We start from the raw sequence: 20027 nt of genomic DNA, 5'->3' as shown, positions 1-20027 counted from the left end.
TCGCCTGACCTCGGCCTTCTGGAGATCCAGCAAAACGTGAGTGAGCACTGCGCTCACAGGAGAGGAGGGGGAGGACCGCCACGTCCCACCCGGTCTGAGGACGACGCCCCCTCCTGGTGGATCCACGACGCTGAGAGCTTCTTTCCTCTTTCTATCCTCTTCTTGCTCAGGATCAGTCTGTTGATGTCGAACTTCTGCAGCGTCTCTGCTTTTTCCAGTTTGTGCAGATGTGAGTGACGTTGCTCTGTCGTGTTTCTGTGTTTCCTTTCTTTCTTTCTTTCTCCGTGCTCCGCTGAGCGTCTTCAGGGATTTCAGGACTGCACCTTTTCCTCGCTACTGAAGTGTTCGCTGCAAACTCTCCCTGGAAAGTGTGAATTTCTCCTGCTCCAGACCCCCCAGCCCAAAGGCTTGTGGGAAAAACAGGCGGCAATCTGACGCTCTTTGCTGCCCCCTGCTGGTGTTATTTAAGCAGGAAATACTTGGATACAAGTATAAAAAGTACCCGTGAGAGAAAATAACTTAACTTTATCGATACCAATGAATTTATGGAGACATGTTGAACCTTATTTTTGTTTTTAATGTGGGGTTATGTGTGTGTGTGTGTTATTGTAGTACTCTGTCAGTCTGAACTCAGCAGCTTCATCAGGGACACATCAGGTCAGGATTTGATTTACATTTTCACGTCTGAAACTAGTTTATTTTTAAAGAATGTATTGATTATTTGTGTTCGATCCTAAAAACCCACAGCGTCTTTCTGTCCCAGTTTAAGACAAATTAAGTCACTTAAACTTCTCCTATCCTCCAGATGTTCACCTCCTCCTCCTGTTCACCTCCTCCTCCTCCTGTTCACCTCATCCTCCTCCTGTTCACCTCCTCCTCCTCCTGTTCTCCTCCTCCTCCTGTTCTCCTCCTCCTCCTCCTGTTCACCTCCTCCTCGTGTCCTCCTCCTCCTCCTGTTCTCCTCCTCCTCCTGTTCACCTCCTCCTCCTGTTCTCCTCCTCCTCCTGGTCTGGTCGCTCCAGAAACCTTCAGTATTCTAAGGTTCTAGCTCCTCCTTGATTTTCCTCATTTGAATATTGGATCATAGGAGCTGCATTCAGAATCTGCTGTGTCTGTGTGAGCTGGACTGGCTCCGCCCACACATGCCCATGATGGGAAGAGGACGAAGTCCTTCCTCTCGTGGTGCCATGTGCCAGAGCAGAGCTGCCTAATTGTGGGAGGAGTCAAAGGGAGGGCCTACCTTGATTGTGATTGGCTGAACCCCCGATGACACTATATAGGGTTTGATTTCTGATTGGCTGCTTGGAGCAACACACTTTTTAAAACCTGAAACAAGCCAGGGACAGAGAGGACAGACTGTCTTCACTTCTGGGACGTCAGTCCAGGTATGGGGACGAGTAGTACTGCTGGAGAACCTTCAGGAAGTGGATTTAGCAGAATATGAACCTTTTAAAAAATGCCTTATTTCACATGCACTGAACACTTGTAATTGGATACCAGCATCACCATTATATTCAGTGAAAATAAACTAAATTGAATTTGGTTTGGTTTAAGATAAAATGAAATCTTATTGTTATTTTTGATAATTCACAGCTAAACAACCCAACCATTTATTTAGGGACGTTTTTCAGACGTACTCTGTCTCATACCATTTTTATTACTATCATGCAGCATTAAGCATTGTAATTTCACACCTGCATCACCACTTCTACCATAAAATATAACTGACAAGTTGATAGGGCTGCTACGGATGATATATCAGTAGATTCTTGGGGTAAACAATTGTTATCCGTGTTTGTGTTCCAGTCCAAAGTAAAAGAGAATTGATGTTATTTTCATTCTCAGGAGATATTCTATCTAATTTTCAGTTATTTTCTTAATCTGGTCTTTGATGCAGCTTCAGTTTATGAGTTTGTTTCTCTGCCTCGGCCCTCTTGAGGACTCACATATGCACCATCAAGTGTTGTAATTTGACATCAGCCTCTCCATATTGCTGAATCACTATGACAAGGTGAAATCAGCTGGTGCAGCATCAGGTGAGAAACACTGAAAATAACATCGTTGAACAGTCTTTTTTCTTTTTATTGAAATAGTTATTTTGACACCAGCCTTACGACCTGAACCAGAATAAATCATGATGTTTATTCATACATGTGATGTAATGTCGGACATGTGACTGCAAAGAAAAACGGTTCTCAGTTTTAGAATATAAAAGATGGAGACGTGCTCATGGGATTTTACACTTTTTGGGATTTTCTGTAACTAAAACACAGATTTGATCATTCATAGCTTAAAAAACATTTGTTTGCTCTGGTCCTTTATGCAGGATTACCTGTCTCCATCTATTACCGCTCATTTTTCTCATGCATACAAGGTAACAGTGTTATTTGACACCTGCCTCATCTCGTTAATCAAAATGAATTTGGAGGCTAAATCAGCTGGTGCAAATCTTGTAAGAGTATATGTGGCTAAAAATTCAGAAAAGCTGAATTTGTCCATTTCCCCGCGGAGCTCTGGAGAGATATAACATTTTTGTCCGTCAGTTTCAGCTTCTTGGTCTTTTGAAGCTGAATTCCAGCGAGTTGAAAGCACACGGAGTCTTTTTCTGATTCAACGTGACTTTATAAAAGTGATTAACTTCCTGTATGATGAGCGTGATCGCTGATATTGAGGATCGGTCCTTTCCCGTGTCTCCGTCAAAGTGATCGATCTCTGCCCACATGACAACGATCACAATGGAAAACAACAACAAACACCTGTGAAGGGAAGCTTGATATTTTAAATCAACAATTTATATTTTGATGAAGATGCACATTCCATATTTAAGATAAAGTATTTTGAAAAAGAGCCATCAAACTTTTTTCAGGTGATTATCAAATAAACTATGTAATGTGACAATGTTATTCTATCTATCTATCTATCTATCTATCTATCTATCTATCTATCTATCTATCTATCTATCTATCTATCTATCTATCTATCTATCTATCTATCTATCTATCAAAAAATTCATGGAATCCTTGACAAAGCAGGATTTTCAGTAACTTCTTCGAGAAAATACCAAAACCAGACTATAATAATCAATGTACTGATCGACCATTATTCCATATACAACATTAACATTTGAAGGATGAGTTTCAACTAAAGTAGAAGATGTGTTCCTGTCGTTCCCAAGGAGGCTTTAAAATATTAAGTTTGGTGGATTTTTGTAATGAAGACAAACCCCAAATGACTGGTACCCAACAGGGAGAAGGTCCAAACAGCAGGCTGTGTGGAGTTTGCATGTTCCTCCAGGTGAGTGTGGTTTTCCTCCAGCTCCTCCGGTTTCCTGGGATCAGCTCCAACACCCTGTACAGGATGAAGAGGTAAAGAGAGTGGAAGAATGGATGAAGATGATAAGCTCTATCGATCCTTTATCAGAAAGCCCAAGGTGATAATGGTGTTTTCAGGCATGAATTAAGACGAGCGTCAGGAAGTTTATTTAATTTCTATAGATAAACTATTTCAAAACTACATTCAATGTAAACTAATAAAGAAAACCAACGTGTGAGTCTGTTTCTGAAGACGTTGGGACCAGTGTTAGAATTTCCGACAGCACGTGAAGGCATCGGGAGCTCAGGCGCGCTCCCGTGACTGCTCCGCGGACCTGTCAGTTGCAAATAGCGGGACCGTGAACGCGCCCGGACTCAGTCGACCGGGAGTCCTCCGCTTCAGTTTACACGCAAACGTCGCACCGAATAACGGCCGCGCCACTTCCCCAGCTCCGCACCGACCCCCCCGCACCGGTTGCGGGACTTTCTGAACGGTTCCGGAGTTGAGTTCCGAGCGCCGCTCCGCCATGGCGCCACGTTAGCCGGAGGGGTAACTAGCGGCGGCGGGGAGCCTCCGGGCGGCGGGTCGGGAGACCTTAACCGGGAGAAAACATGGAGAAAGTTCTGGAGCGGCTCGGCCAGCTGCAGGACCCGCACCTCGTAGCCCGCTTCCAGCACTTCTGCGGGGTCCGGGCCAAGTTCTCCAGGAGCGGCTCCGGCGCGGGCAACGACCGGGCTCACGAGCACAACAACGGGGCATGCCTGCACCGAGTCCCCGGGGGCCACGGGGGCGACAGGCCGGCCGGCACCAGAGCCCGGGACCGGGAGGACGTTCAGCCGGGGGTCCGGGGGGAGAGGACGGAGCCGAGGGAGGGCGGCGACGACCCGAAGCAGAACGGCGCGGCCGTGCTGGAGGCGGTGGACCGCGGCGGGGTCTCCGGAGCTCCGGCGGCGGGGTGCAGCAGCACCGTCAAGCCGCTCCGCAAGAACTCCCTGACAGGGGACGCCGGACAGGAGTTCCTCATCCAGAACCGGTTCTTGTACTACCTGTTCACCTTCGGCACCGAGCTGGGCAACGAGTCCTTCTACATCACCTTCTTCCCCTTCATCATGTGGAACGTGGACGCCTTCGTGAGCCGCCGGCTCATCATGGTCTGGGTCTGGGTCATGTTTCTGGGCCAGTGCACCAAGGACGTGGTGGGCTGGTCCCGGCCCGCCTCGCCCCCGGTGGTCAAGGTGGAGATGTTCTACAACTCTGAGTACAGCATGCCGTCCACACACGCCATGTCCGGAACCGCCATCCCCTTCTCCCTCTTCTTCATGACCATCGGCCGCTGGGAGGTAGGAGCACCGGCGTCTGCGCGAGGAGGAGGAACTGCTCCTTCATGTTGTTGTTGTTGTTGTTGTTGTTGTTGTTGTTAGAAGTTTCTTCTTCATCATGAGAAGATTTGAAAAAGGAGAAGTTCCTCCATCATAACTTCTCCTGTTTCGCAATTTCTGCATTAAACTGCAATTTCTCCTTTTTTCACATGATCACTCGAAATATTATTCAGTTTGCTTATTTATTCTTTTAAACCAAGAAGTCATTACTGTTACAATTTAGATATAAAAAATGTTCTTAGTTATGAATGTGGGGGAATAAAACTAAGAACCGTGAGATAAATTTACAGTTTTATGCATAAAACTGTACACAAGTGAGCTCAAGCCATCAATTTCTCTTTGGGAAATATTTATATTAAACGTCTAACAACAAAAACCAAAAGATTAAATAGTTCAGGACAAGCAAGTTTGCTGGAATCTGAAAAATGAAGATTTTCACTTTTCCTGTGTGCTTCAGAGTTTTCAGTGGTTCTGCCGTTTCCATGGAAACGGACGTCAAAGTGTTGCCGTGTAAACGCCAAATGTTCTGAAAGGAAAACACACAAAAACTGTGTAAATGGAGCCTGAAGTTAAATGAACTGTGATGCGTGTCGGCTGTCGGCCCTTCAGACGGTCTGGACTTTACCCCGGTCACTGGTATGAGCTCATTGATCCAGTCGGCACCACGGGGGGTTTACCCACCGCGGCTCCGGCCCTCCTCCAAAATGTAGGAAGACCACAGATTAGACAGGAACGTGTATTTCTGGATTACTTCATCCTGAGCAAAGGACAAAAAGTCGTACTTCACAGTTTTGTGTGTGGATGTTTGGGATCAGTTTGCCTCAGGTCAGCTGCTCCTGGAGGTACCGAGGTCCAAACGGTCCCTCAGAGGGAACTTAAACTATGCAATGAGCTCCTGCTGCAGCAGACCAGCTCCTAAACTCTGGTTTCTAAAACTAACCTTTAAACCATTTTGATTCCCTGGCTTTTAACCCAGCCTGGGACTCTGCTCCTGGTTTTATTGTTCCCAGTTTATTATATTTTTATTGTTTATACTTTATGCTTTTATATCTAGTTATGTCTATTTATACAGTAGTTTGGTTTAGCTGTAAAGTATAAAGTCGTGTTGGGTTAAAGATATTATCTGAACTTATCAGCCAATGCCGATATGCTTCTGATCCGACACCCTCACTTTCAGTGTGCAGACCCCCTAAGGGGCCGCTCACATCCCGATAGTCTAGGACCAGGTTCACCTTGGGGGGGGGGTGAGACGTTTCACCCCTCATTTGGTTCGGTTTGTGTTCACACTGCATTTTAAGTTCAGATCAAACCAGCTGGAAAACCTCATGCAGTTACAGCAGCTGCTGGCTTGGGGGCGCTGTGGCCTGAAACAAACACTGACCAGAGAGGAAGCAAAGAAGAAACCCGGCTCATTGATTGGTCCGGACCGAAAGAGGAAGTCACTTTCCCTGAAAGTCCCTGAAGAGACTCTGGTCTGGATCAAACAGGGAAATGTGATAATGTGATTGGATTGGCCGACTCGAGCTTCCAGGAAAGAATGAACCCAGAGTACGGACCGACTGCTCTATATCTGTGATCATAAATTAACTGTTATCACTATTGAGGCTGTGAGGTGAACCTTTAACCCCCGTGGCTCACTAAGAATATAACGTGTTGCTATAATCTCTTCTTTATGGCTCCAACAGACGAGCTGATTAAACTGGCAGCAGGTGACGTAATGCTGAGGTGACTATGAGCATTAGCTGAGCTTGGATTGGTTGAAGCCTCCCGTTTGTTTCCTCGCAGTTAAAGTCCATAAAACAGCTGAAAGTGCCTGAACTCACTGGGATAACGTTCAGGCAGGAATTTGGTTTGAACAAACCGCTCTGTGTTTTTCCTCGTCTTCATCTCCTCCATTCACTCGGCATTAACAACACTGCATTGTGTCCGTTCAGCACAAAGACTCTGAGGCTGTAGTTTTCTCTGCTCTATTGTTTCCCGGCTGTTTCCTCAGCCAGAGCGGCGCTCAGCTCGCTGCAGCAGGATGTTCTTTAGTCACGACAACACCCCTGCATCCACTGGCTGCAATAGGCCCCAATCAGAGAGAGGGATGCCGTGATGAAGAAAACAACAAAGACTAACCTCTGGCTAAAAGCCGAGGAACAAATTCACAGAGGCAGCAGTCGCCACACCTGGATTATCAGCACTGCAGGTACATCTGGACATTGAGGAACAGACACGAGTACAACTTCTATGGGTTTTTTTATTCTTCATGTTGCTTAACATTTACTGAGGTGCCTCTTGTCCAATAAATACGACAGTTCCTGGTGGAAATCCTTCGCGGTCATCATACAGATTATATCTCATTAAAATGGCGCCGCACTTGATAAATACTGGGTTTACCTTCAGCCCCCAAAAGTTTGTTAGTTTTTGTTGGACTGCGGCATCATGAGTCTCGATCCGGTTCCACTTTGCGGCAGACGGTTTTGAATTGAGGGTTTTCTGGTCTGGTAATCTGAATCACAGTGGAGGTGGGATTGATTTATGACACTGTGCCTCCCTGTGTGTGTGGGAGCCGGAGATAAGCCAGTCGACCTCTGACCTCTGAGCGTGGGGCTGTGAGATAAGTTCCCCGGCCCGGCCGTCATGGCGGCTCTGTCGCTGTCGCTCTGAATCTGAAGTGGAACGACGACACGTTAGACGCTTTGAACACGTCGACCTCCGTTCAGAGGCGAAACACAAAGCCGGCGCTGCCGTCTGTGCAGCAGCAGATAACACGCCGACCTCCGCCTCACTCCACCTCACTCCGCCGACCTCCGCCTCACTCTCTATCCCACTTATTTATTTATTCAGCTTTTAAATGCCACTCTTCAACTTTGCCCTCGAGAAGAAGCAGGAACATGAATACCTGCAGACTTCAGTCCTCGTTCCAACGAAACACATTGAAAGGAACATTTTTACCAAACTGGTCCTGATGCGTATTTAAACTTTTACATGTGGAGAAATCGATGATACAGCGTGAGAAAGTCTTCATCGTTTTCAGCGTTTCTGTCGTTTCCATGTAAACGAACGTCGTTTTCAGAACATTACTGTTTCAATGCGAAAGAAAAAAGCACTAAATTTAGAGTTGAGACGTGTAAATGGTTTGATCCACTCTGTATGTGCATCTTAAAAATGTAAATTTCATTTTGCAAAGTCTCCTAGTTTATATCAACGACACTGACATGTAATAAACCTGTTCTGGGTTTTAAAAGAAGGGAAACAGACGCAGACGTTGGAGATGGAAGTTTAATACCTGCAGCATCAAACAACAGGATCTATTTATTTGTTTCACTCAGTTTTATTCCTAAAAGTCTCGACTTTAATGTGACCCATCGCTTTAACAAGCGATGGGTCAATCCTTACATTGGATTACATACATATATATATATATATATATATATATATATATATATACACATTCCTGAACATGTGTGTGAAAGATGAAAACATGACGACACAGTGTCGTCACATAGAAGGTAAAACATGAGAGATGAGTGGGAAGTGATTTTGTTCTTTACCTTCCTCTGTACTGCTGAGAGAGACGGCCCAGGGCCACTGGCGCTCCTCCTCCTCCTCCTCCTCCTCCTCCTCTTCCTCCTCTCACATGTACTCTCAGCTCAGACAGTAACTGTAACCAGATGTCGCTCTGGAGGTCGAGGGAGGAGGAAGAGCAGCATGAAGTGGGAGTGAGGAAGGTGGAGACAGGTTGTTGTTGTTGTTGTTGTTGTTGTTGTTAGAGACGTGACATTTGACCATGCAGTGGATCCAGAAGAGAAAACAAACGCAGGCTTTGTGTGACACTTCCTCCTTCCAGCAGGAACTTCCTGAAAGCATGAATGAGTTTACCAGAGCGCAGTGCTTCTCCTCTTCCTCACACCGCTGCAGCTGATCCGATTCTCCTCCACAGAAATGGACTTCCAGCGGAGCTGTGACCTATTTATTATTATTATTTACATTCAGGAGCACAGATGAAGTGTCGGCAGACGATTCGAGGCAGCAGATCACCTCGAACTGACCGAAGGCCGTCTATTTGAGCAAATCGTCCGTCAAACGCGTCCCAACAATGAAAACTGTCTCGTCCTTTAACAGACAAGACGATGATGAAACGTCACGACGAGGTGATAAATATTACCTGTTTCCAAGATGTTTCCAAATGAAAGTGCAAACCTTTGTTTGCGTTGTGAGGGTCCACTGACACACCAACGTTCCTCACAGCTCCCAGGCTGGAACTTTTCAAATACGATCCGACTCCGTCGTCAAGTAATCTGGATAAAAACACAACTCTCTGGAAATGCTCCACCTCTGTCTCTGTGTGGACGACAGGAACTAGTTAACGTGTGCATCACAGCCACAGTAAGTCCTCCTGCACATGTGTGGGTAGACGGACAATAAGAACCAGGTTTGCTTCCAGAGAGTCGTGACTCTTGTCGATATCCTCCTGGACTTGGTCGTTTGTAGTTGAACATTAAGCAGAATAAACAATCCAACTTGGTCGTCTGTGTATCGTCATTGTTGGTGTTTTTAGCAAATTGTTTCGCCGCATGCGTGCGTGGTTTCATTACAAAAAACAATCAACTGCACCCTCTACTGGCACAACACGATAACTACATAGTTTTCAGTGTTTCCGTGTAAACAAGCATCGTTTTAAGAACATTGCCTTGTGCCGTGTCATCGTTTCTACCTGCAGCGTCAAACAGCAGGATCCTTTAGAGCCTCTTGTTCAGTTTCTTTTCATTTCTTTTTAATAACTTTAACTGGTCAGAAGCTCAAGCACTTTATGAGCTCAAGTGTCAAACAAAGCTCACCGTAAACATGTCTGATGTGCAGTTTGTAGGTTACGACTGACCAGTGGCCATAAACACAGATTTGTGGGTAATTTGCTGGCAGTGATTTACTGAGGGATTATGGACTTTCACCACTTTGGTTTGGTCGGAGCGTCGGAGCGGCACAGTCTCCGTCCTGGCAGCGCTGCAAGTCAAACACCATACACCCTGGGCTCTCTGCTCTCTGGACCACAAACCACACCAAAACACAACATGCATGTGAGGCTGAGCGCGAGGCGGCGCGAGGCGGCGGCGCTGTGGTGGAACCAAGGACGGAGGGCGGGGTTTAGACGACGTCTCAGTACCTTCCATCGGGTTTCCTCTCAAACGCAGCGCTGAGCTTGTCTGTCTGACTTGGCCTCACGAACACACACACACACACACACACACACACACACACACACACACACACACACACACACACACACACACACACACACACACACACACACACACACACACACACACACACACACACACACACACACACACTACGTTTTCCAGATTCCAAAAGTCTTTATTGTGAAGAATTCCACCATCATGTGACGCCTGGATTAACAAGAATTTAAGTCCAACAAATGATTGTATCATCTGCATAAACTATTATACTTTACAAGTATGATTTTTATTTTAAATCCTCAGTACAAATGATCAAATACATCAAAGTTTTAACAGTTTTTAAAGAATACACGTAGTTTACCGCAGAAGAGCCACAGATTGTCTTCATTTCCATGAATTTTTATTAAACCCGAGTTTGGAAGAATAATGAAGAAATGAGGAAGTTATATCACAAAACAGAGGAAAACTCATCTTTCCTTTCAGAAATCTCAGGTGTTGAACCTTTCCACTCTTACAATAAGAGTTCACGAAGGGTTAAAGTCGTGTTCAGATTGAAACTGGGCGGCTGTGCAGATTTTCTCTGTTCAAATAATCTGAGTCACATGAAGAGAAGAAAGTCTGCAGGCTTCTCACACTGTGTTTTTACTTTTTACATTTTTGTCTTTTCATTCCCGTCTCACTTCACACTGCCGACTGAATCTCCTCCTTTTTCTTTAATCTGATTAAAAAACCAGCGTGTCCTGGTGTTGCTTCTTGCTTCGCACGTCTCCAGACTCTTTGTGTCGCCTTGTTGCCCAGCCGGAGCCGCCCGGCTCGCCTCCTCCTTGTTGTTGCCCAGCCGGAGCCGCCCGGCTCGCCTCCTCCTCCTTGTTGCCCAGCCGGAGCCGCCCGGCTCGCCTCCTCCTTGTTGCGGCCCGAGTACATCAGATAAGCAAACGTCTGCAGAGCTGAAACATTTATGAGGTGGTCTGAGCGCAGAGCAGACCAGCGCATCGATCGCTGCACCGCCACACACACTCACATTGTTCTCATTATAATCTGCAGCCATCTGACGGGTAAACTCATTCACTAATATATGAGAGCGTCTAAAGTGCAGGGAAATAGACTTCTGCACTGGTTTGGATGGAAGATGTCACTGATTCAGATCATACTGCTGGTTTTTCACCATTTCTCTAGTGAAAACATTGATAATGCAGATTACTATGTTTGTATATTGTCACTCATGAACTGGAGGAACATTTGTAGGTTAAATAAATAAATAAATAAATGCTACTGTGAAAACATTTTAGATTTTTATTATTCAACAAATGAACATTTATTACCACTTAAAGACACGAAAGTACCGAAAATTGGTACCGTTGAGTACCGGTATCGATTCAAGCGTGAAAGATTCCATCTCTACTGGACATCGTGTTTCCAACTCTGAACTCCTCTGTCGGTTTGATGTTTCTAGAAAGAAACGGACCATTTCCCTTCCAAACATGTCCTGGATTGTAGTTCCAGTTTCCAGAATGTCTCAGGCTTTGTCAGTGGAGTCTTCTGGTCTTGTTCCTGGTGAGCGCCACACAGGCTGTGGTGGCTCAGGGCAGGACTTGTTTTGTTCCAGGTTTTGGGCTCAGACTCTTCTGAGGTGAGTTTCAGTGTCGATCCCGGGTTCCAGATCTGCGTCCTGCTTTTATTCACCTTCTCAGCACAGGAGTTGTTCCTTCCTGCGACCTGGCCACGTGACTCGAAGGCGGGTTCGGTTTTTGTGCCCGATGCTAAATCTCAGATCTCTGTGTTGGTGATTGTTTCTTGTTGTGGTTCTGAGCTGACGACGGTCTCCCTCCTCCTCCACAGTACCCGTCCACTCTGGGCTTCTGCCTGGCTCTGTGCTGGTGTCTGCTGGTCTGCTCCAGCCGCATCTACATGGGAATGCACTCGGTGCTGGTGAGTGAGGCCTTTCTAACACACACACACACACACACACACACACACACACACGGTCCAAAAGTTATCATTAGAGTGCTATATTTTAATACGTATCTGTACTTTGAGTAAAGTTTTCAGCTCTTTATAAAATGAAATACACAGATACATGCAGGTGTCACATGAAGCCCAGTTGCATCCCGAGTTATAGATCGAGCCACAATAACCTTTAAAATTCAACTGCACCGTCAGAGTGAGCCGGCCTGTGATTGGCTGAGAGTGGATAAGGGGGGGCGGAGTTAGCAGTGTGCGAGCAGAGGGCTCGTAGAGGAGCTCCAGAGTGTCGACGATCAAGGAAATACCTGATCGATCCCAGAATCTAATGATTGATCCTTGATGACAAATCATCCCTGAACCCATCAGGTTATTCAGGTTCATGGTTTTTGTGAAAAGTTGATCAAATACATGCAAAACAGTGAATAAATACATGCGGACAAAAACACAACTTCCACCTCAACTTTCGTTGGCGACGGTAAGAATTAATACAGAAAATGAGAACGATCTCACTGGAAGGCCGTTTTGGATGAAACTTTATCTGCTGCAGTCTGGGTGTTCTGACCCTCTGGCAGCTTCGCTCTGAGGAGAGTTCCATAGCAACAATAGTTCATATTTGCGTTTCCACGGAGACGGTGTTGGAGTGTTGGTGTTTCACAGAGTTGTGTTTTCAGAGAGCGGATCTCAGTCAGGTAATGAAATGGGCGGGGCTCCGTGCGTCCAGCTGCGTCGGGATGTTTTGGTGCGACGCTCCGATTTCACTGAATTCCCCCTCGGCGGCTGAAAGCAGACTCTGCTCTGACGTCAGCGACGCCACAATAACCAGAAGGTGTTTCTCAGAAGGTCCAGGCCCGGTGTGTAACAGGAAACCTTCTGTAAGGAGGAGATGGAATCTGAACCCCAGCCTCCGTGTGGAACAACACTCCACGTCTGAGGGCTTTTCTTATTCCCCTTCCCAGCTGTTTTCATGTGTTTGGCCTCCGCCTCTGTTCATCTGGGATAATCCAACTGGGTCTGAGTCTCCGGCGTGCCCGGGCCTGTCTCTCTCTCTCTCTGCCAGCTTCTCATGTATTGTAGGAGCTTAAGACTGTACAGAGCTGAAGGTGGAAACTCTGGAGGAATAATCAGACCTGCAGAAACTTGCTCCTGCTTCTATAGTCTGCGGCTCTGGCGTCACCACAGCTTCTCTCAGGTGCTCAGCAGAGTTTCACTGAGTCCTGGAGGAGCTCAATACCAGACAACCAGTTTATATTTCTATGTTGATCCATCTTTATTAATCCATCCCTATTATTGATCCACCTTTACCCATCTTTTCAGTTCTCTTTCCGCTCTCTCGAGATTCATGTCCCTCTCATGGCTCCACTGGTTCCTCCTCCACTCGACTTGCTCTTGACGTTTTTCCACTATGTGTTAGTCGCCGCTACCCGGTAGGGACTGGGCCAGTCAGATCCAGGATCAGGTTCTGATACCAACATGATAAAAGGGTCGGAAATTTCCGATCACACCTGCTGAGATTTCTGATCCATGATCCTGGTCTGCTTCATGATCCTGGTCTGCTTCATGATCCTGGTCTGCTCCATGATCCTGGTCTGCTCCATGATCCTGGTCTGCTTCATGATCCTGGTCTGCTTCATGGTGCTGAAATGATCCCCAGTGTTTCCCTGCTGCTGCTCTGCTCGCTGGCTGCAAACTGTGGACTGGATTTCCTGAAGGGAGGCGGGTCTCAATGAGACCAGGAGGAATGAGGCAGGAAATCCAGTCCACAGTTTGCAGCCAGCGAGCAGGCTAGGGAGGTAGCACTGTGCTATCCAACTTTTCATGGCAACATGTTGCTGTTCAGCTCAGTAGGTAGAGCATGAGACTCTGGTAGAGGGTTCATGTCCCCCGTCCAGCTCAGTAGGTAGAGCATGAGACTCTGGTAGAGGGTTCATGTCCCCCGTCCAGCTCAGTAGGTAGAGCATGAGACTCTGGTAGAGGGTTCATGTCCCAGGCCGGGCGCCACCTTCCTGTGGGCTCTCCACCTGCAGGAAGGTTTTTAATGGGTCAATGTGATCTGGGTGACGGTGCTCAGACTGACACCCCCACCACCCAGAAACAGATAAGAGGGATGGATGGATGGATGGATGGATGGAGGGATGGATGGATGGATGGATGGATGGATGGATGGATGGATGTTGCTCTTTGGATGGATTTTACGAAAGTGAAAGTGACTCGGTGCTTCACTACTGTCAAGGCGAGTAGCGCCGAGCAGGGACCAGGGGAAAAGCACCAAACGTCTTTGGGAGGTTTCCTCTGCCAATCAGACGTCTCAGTTTCTACCAGAGCAGGAATCTGAATGAAAGTATACTGAGCTGTTGCTGAACACGGAGGGGTGGGGGGGGGGGGGGGGGGGGGGGTGGGGGGGGTTACTTCATTCTGATGGTGCTGTTACTCCACATTGTTCTCAAGGGAAAATGATCAACTCTCTTTGCATTTAGTGTTTGTTCACACAGCAGACATGGTTTTCTCCAATGGTGTGTGAATGTGTGTTTGAATGTGTGTGTGAATGTGTGTGTGAATGTGTGTTTGAATGTGTGTGTGAATGTGTGTGTGAATGTGTGTGTGAACGTGTGTGTGAATGTGTGTGTGAACGTGTGTGTGAATGTGTGTGTGAATGTGTGTGTGAATGTGTGAATGTGATGAACCATGTAAAGCGCTTTGGGGCTGCTGTCAGTGAAAAGGTACGATATAAGTGAGTCCACTTACCATTGCCATTGCCATTACCACTACCATTACCATTACCACTACCATTACCACTACCATTACTATTACCTCTACCATTACCATTACCATTACTATTACCACTACCACTACCACTGCCACTGCCACTGCCACTGCCACTACCACTACCACTACCATTACCATTACCACTACCACTACCACTGCCACTGCCACTGCCACTACCACTACCACTACCATTACCATTACCACTACCACTACCACTACCACTACCATTACTATTACCTCTACCATTACCATTACATTACTATTACCACTACCACTACCACTGCCACTGCCACTGCCACTGCCACTACCATTACCATTACCATTACCACTACCACTACCACTACCACTACCATTACCACTACCATTACCATTACTATTACCTCTACCATTACCATTACATTAATATTACCACTACCACTACCACTACCACTACCATTACCACTACCACTACCACTACCACTACCATTACCTCTACCATTACCATTACCATTACTATTACCACTACCACTACCACTACCACTACCACTACCACTACCACTACCATTACCACTACCATTACCATTACTATTACCTCTACCATTACCATTACATTACTATTACCACTACCATTACCATTACCACTACCACTACCACTACCACTACCATTACCACTACCATTACCATTACTATTACCTCTACCATTACCATTACATTACTATTACCACTACCACTACCACTACCACTACCATTACCACTACCACTACCACTACCATTACCTCTACCATTACCATTACCATTACTATTACCACTACCACTACCACTACCACTACCACTACCATTACCTCTACCATTACCATTACCATTACTATTACCACTACCACTACCACTACCACTACCACTACCACTACCACTACCATTACCACTACCACTACCACTACCATTGCCATTCTCCCAGAAAGGTTATTTTCTGGCCCACGGTTTGATGGATCAGATCAACACTCTGGCAGCGACTCTATAATCTTCAGAGGCTCATTTCCAGCTGTGATGGTGGCAGTAGAAATACAAGCTTCAACTCTGGAAACTTCTCTGTAATCTGTAATCTGTAATCTGAGAAATCATGGAAGTGAAAATTGAAGTAAATATTGTTTGAAAAGTCCTCCAACAGAGTAAAGAGTTCCAGTAGGTTGAAGGAATGTCACTTAGATGTTTGTTTACTTGTGTCTCTGTCCTCTATCATCTGTCTTTCTATCCCCTGACCTCCAGCCAGTGTTTCTTTCCACCGTCTGTCTCTGTCTCTGTCTCTGTCTCTGCCTCTGACGACTTGTAAGAAGATCAGACGTCTGAAGTCGTCATGGCGACGTTCTGAGCCCATGCTAACCGCAGATAGCAGTTAGCAGCAGCGGGTTAGCGCACCGTCACCTCAGGGAATCTCCAGTCCCTTATCGTGCTGCTGACTCCACGTGTTGCGGTGGGACAGTAAAATGTGTCCTTGCTGTGGACGAGGGTTAATGACTGACCGTGAGGCAGCTGTTCTACCTCATGGACGTTTACCTCAGACTGAATGGACACTTCCTGTCGCCTGCACTGATTGGCTGATTCCTCCTCCAGCGCCGCACACAGAGAGACCACAGGGACACAGCGAGGGGACAGACCGGCACGGACACACTGTCAAGACTTACATATAGATATAGTTTTATTTTGACAGTCACCATAACAACAACCCAACTTGGTGGTTTTATTTTGACAGTCACCATAATAACAATCCAACTTGGTGGTTTTATTTTGACAGTCACCATAATAACAACCCAACTTGGTGGTTTTATTTTGACAGTCACCATAATAACAATCCAACTTGGTGGTTTTATTTTGACAGTCACCATAATAACAATCCAGCTCTATCTAATCACTGATCAATCAGAAGTTGTCTTATTCCAGAGGAGTTTATCAGGAGACTCTTCAGCAGGTCCTAACCCAGTTTAGCATGAGGATGTTGTTGTTGTTGTTGTTGTTGTTGTTTACCTTGACGTCTTCCTGCGGCGCCACCTGATCCCCGGGTCGTTTGCTCTGTCCTCGTCCAGGACGTCATCGCCGGCTTCCTGTACAGCGTGCTGATCCTGCTGCTCTTCCTGCCGGCGCTGGACACGCTGGACGGCTTCAACCTGACGAGCCGCTGGGCGCCGCTGGTCATCGTGGCGCTCCCCCTGGGCCTGGGCCTGTTCTCCTTCACCCTGGACGCCTGGAGCACCTCGAGGGGCGACACGGCTCAGATCCTGGCCACCGGCGCCGGCGTGGCGCTGGCCTCGCACGTCAACCAGCGCCTGGGCCTGATGGCCGACGCCCCGGCGGAGCGGCTGCCGCTCGCCCTGCCCGCCCTGAGCGCCGGCCTGGTGGGCGTGGCCGTGCTGCGGCTGGCGCTGGGTGTGCTGGTGCTGCTGGCCACGCGGGCGCTGATGAAGGCCGTCACCATCCCGCTGGCGTGCCGGGCGTTCGGTGTGCCGGGCGGCGACGTGAGAAAGGCGCGGCAGCACATGGAGGTGGAGCTCACGTACCGCTACCTGGTCTACGGCGCCGTGGGCTTCAACGTCCTGTTCCTGGTGCCGCTGCTCTTCAGGTACCTGCAGCTCTGCTGATCCGGAGGAGAGACGATCCTCCTGCTCTTCTTCTGCTTCTGTTTCAAGCTGCTGATGGAATCCTGCAGCTTCACTCCTGCAAACGACCACTAACGGCTTCTTTAATTATTGACGAGTCCAGACAAACTACCAGTTTCATGTGAGGCGAAGCTGCTTCCTGCATTTTACACTGAAATTCCTCTCAGAAAAACACGTTGATTCACCAGAACGACTCGATTCTCTTTGTGTTTCCGTGGAAAATAAACGTCAGAACAAATCCTACTTTGTTCTTCCTCATTAAGAATATTATAGAAAATTAAACCATAAAACTGAGTCACACTGGAGGAAAGAAAGAAGAGATAAAGAAAATGCATGTATATTTTTATTATAGTACAAAAACAACCGAATGTGCCTGAAAATGTCGATATTGTTTGTCAACAAAGTTTAAACTTTTAATTAGAAAAACAAAACGATATTACAAAGTGCTAATATTCCTCCAAGTTTGAGTCACAAAACAGGGGGCGGGGCTCAGGGGGCGGGGCTTGGTGGGCGGGGCGCAGGGGCGGGGCTTGGTGGGCGGGGCCAAAGCTCAGACGCTCTGGAGTCCAGATCAGATCAGAGGAAACCGTCTCCAGATCGAAACGCTGGTGAACCTTTGGTTGTCATGACGACCAGCGACCGTCTGGTTCTTTGTCTGGACTCTGATCCTAAACTTCCTCTGGACCTCCGCTGCAATAAGAGTCGTTTTTCTATGATTCCTGTTTCATTTAGTTTGAAATCTGAGTTCATCCTGGTGCATGATGATTGGTCGTCCCTGTGGAGCTCCGCCTCTTCAAACCTCCTGAAGGTGTTCCAACTCTCTCTGTTCCACTTCTGAGCACTTTATGAACCAGGTCCAGTTCTGGCTCACCCTGTGGTGCCTTCACTGTCCTCCGGAGCTTTCAGCGCCGCCACCTCGTGTCCACAGGTAAAATCTCCCTTCCTCTGGGCCTTAAGGAGCACAGACCCACGGTGCCTTCACTGTCCTCCGGAGCTTTCAGCTCCTGAACAGATAAAACTTGACCTGAAGGTGGAAAATCTTCTTCACTGTGAGACGTTCACTGTCCTTTTTCCTCCAGGAAATTCTGCTCTTTTCTTCACGAATTCTTTGGTTTTCTCAATAAAGAAGCTTCTCGCTGTACGATAGTTTTACTTTCTGTTGTCGGATCTCAGATGATCAAAAAAGGTTGAATTTCCTGTGATTTGAGCAAAATGTCTATTTTCTCATTTTTCTACGATGTGATGTTGAGATCCTTCACTGTTTCTGCTCGTCACGTTTCATCCTGATTTATTTTTATCAAACGATTTAACGTTTGACTTTTGAACGTTTTGAGACGCTGATGGACTCTTCCACTTCCTGTTTCATCACGTCCTCTTTTCTCTGCAGGTAGAATTTGTTCCATTTTTTTTAAAGACGTGAAAATAATTGTATTTTAATTTAAAACTGTAGATTGTTATCTTGAATCTTAAAGTAGAATCAACTTCTTCAGGTTAAAGTTTCTGTGAATTTGTGAGTTTAAAGTTCAAAATAAAAGGGTTCTTTTTTATTTGTTAAACAGCCTCTCATCAAATTGTATTTAGAATCTTTTGGACTTTGAACATTTGAGTTCCTGAGCAGGAAAACTTTCCCACATTTAAAACGTTCATTTTGAAAAAGTTGAGATTCAAAGTTTGTTTTTGGAAACAGACATTTGGTTTCTTTCCTGGACTTTTTATTTTAAAACATTTCAGTGAAAATTAACTTCTGAAGCTTAAAACATAAACTAAAATAATTTTGGTAAAACAATTAAACAATCCAAGTCTCTATGCTGTCAGACTTTTTCTAACATTGTAACCGAAATACTGATTTTTTTCTTTTTAAATTTAAACGTTTCTAATAAAACCTTTGGGTAAAGTTTGTTGACATATATATTTTTTTAATTCTAAATGGACAGAACTGTCTTCTTGTGCCTCTTCTGGAGTTTTTATTCCAAACTCTGATTTCTACATCTGGTAAAAGAAATAATAATAATAATTGTTTCTTCACTTTAACCGGAGTTTGGTCTCATTTGTTTTTCCTCCTAAACCGAACAAAGCTTAGTTTTCTTTCTCTGTGTTTTTACTGTAAAAACTTTAATTTCTGTCTCTAATCTGAAACTTTTCCGTTGGAAGGAAAAGAAAACTCAGATTTCCCACGCTGGCGGCTGTCCGTGAAGGCCGCTCTTCGTTTGATTCCTAAGTGCAGTGGAAAAGCGCTGCTCCGCTGTGGTGCGTTCAGGTGCTGCAGGACGAACCTTAATTTGTTTGTTTGTTTGTGGTACTGTCCTGACTGAAATGCACTGCTCCTCCTCCAGTCACCTTCAAATAAAAATGTTTAGCTTTTAAAAAAACTCAAAGTTCTTAAATTAAAATGAAATTCACTGAAACGTTTCAAGTTAAATAAATCTGGAAGATCAATCATTTCTATTTATGACTTTATGGCACATACACGGTTTAATTCACATTAGTTTCTCTTTTAAAGTTGATTTACTTTAGATTTAGTTTTTCCTTCATAACCAGATGATTTTATTGATTCAAGAGTTCAATATTTTCTGTTTATGAAAATAATCATCAGAAATATGAAAGAATTTCCTGTTTTTGATGTTTGGATCAACTTTTTTTTTTTACCTTTACATTGTGGCTCATCTGCTCGAGCTTTAGATTTTACTTTTTATTTTCCTGTTTTTGTTTGTTTTGACCAAATCTGCTGCGCGTGCGTGCGCGCGTGCATTCACACGCGTGTGCGTGCTGTTCCCTTTTGCACTTTGTAGCTGGTTTGA

General features: G+C 45.9%; 1 protein-coding gene across 1 annotated transcript; it reads left to right on the top strand.

Annotated features, from left to right (window-relative positions):
• Positions 1 to 3682: 3682 nt before the first annotated feature.
• Positions 3683 to 18369, top strand: sgpp1b (sphingosine-1-phosphate phosphatase 1b). The gene is made up of 3 exons (XM_080480521.1): positions 3683 to 4652; positions 11714 to 11803; positions 16660 to 18369. Exons 1-3 carry the CDS (start codon positions 3924 to 3926, stop codon positions 17209 to 17211), a joined length of 1371 nt encoding a protein of 456 aa, XP_080336647.1. The 5' UTR covers positions 3683 to 3923; the 3' UTR covers positions 17212 to 18369.
• Positions 18370 to 20027: the final 1658 nt, after the last annotated feature.

The sequence above is a fragment of the Lipophrys pholis genome, assembly GCF_963383615.2.
Source record: "Lipophrys pholis genome assembly, chromosome: 14".
Lineage (NCBI taxonomy): Eukaryota > Metazoa > Chordata > Actinopteri > Blenniiformes > Blenniidae > Lipophrys > Lipophrys pholis.
The sequence above is the reverse complement of the archived record's forward strand: the minus strand, read 5'-3'. Positions and strand labels throughout refer to the sequence as shown.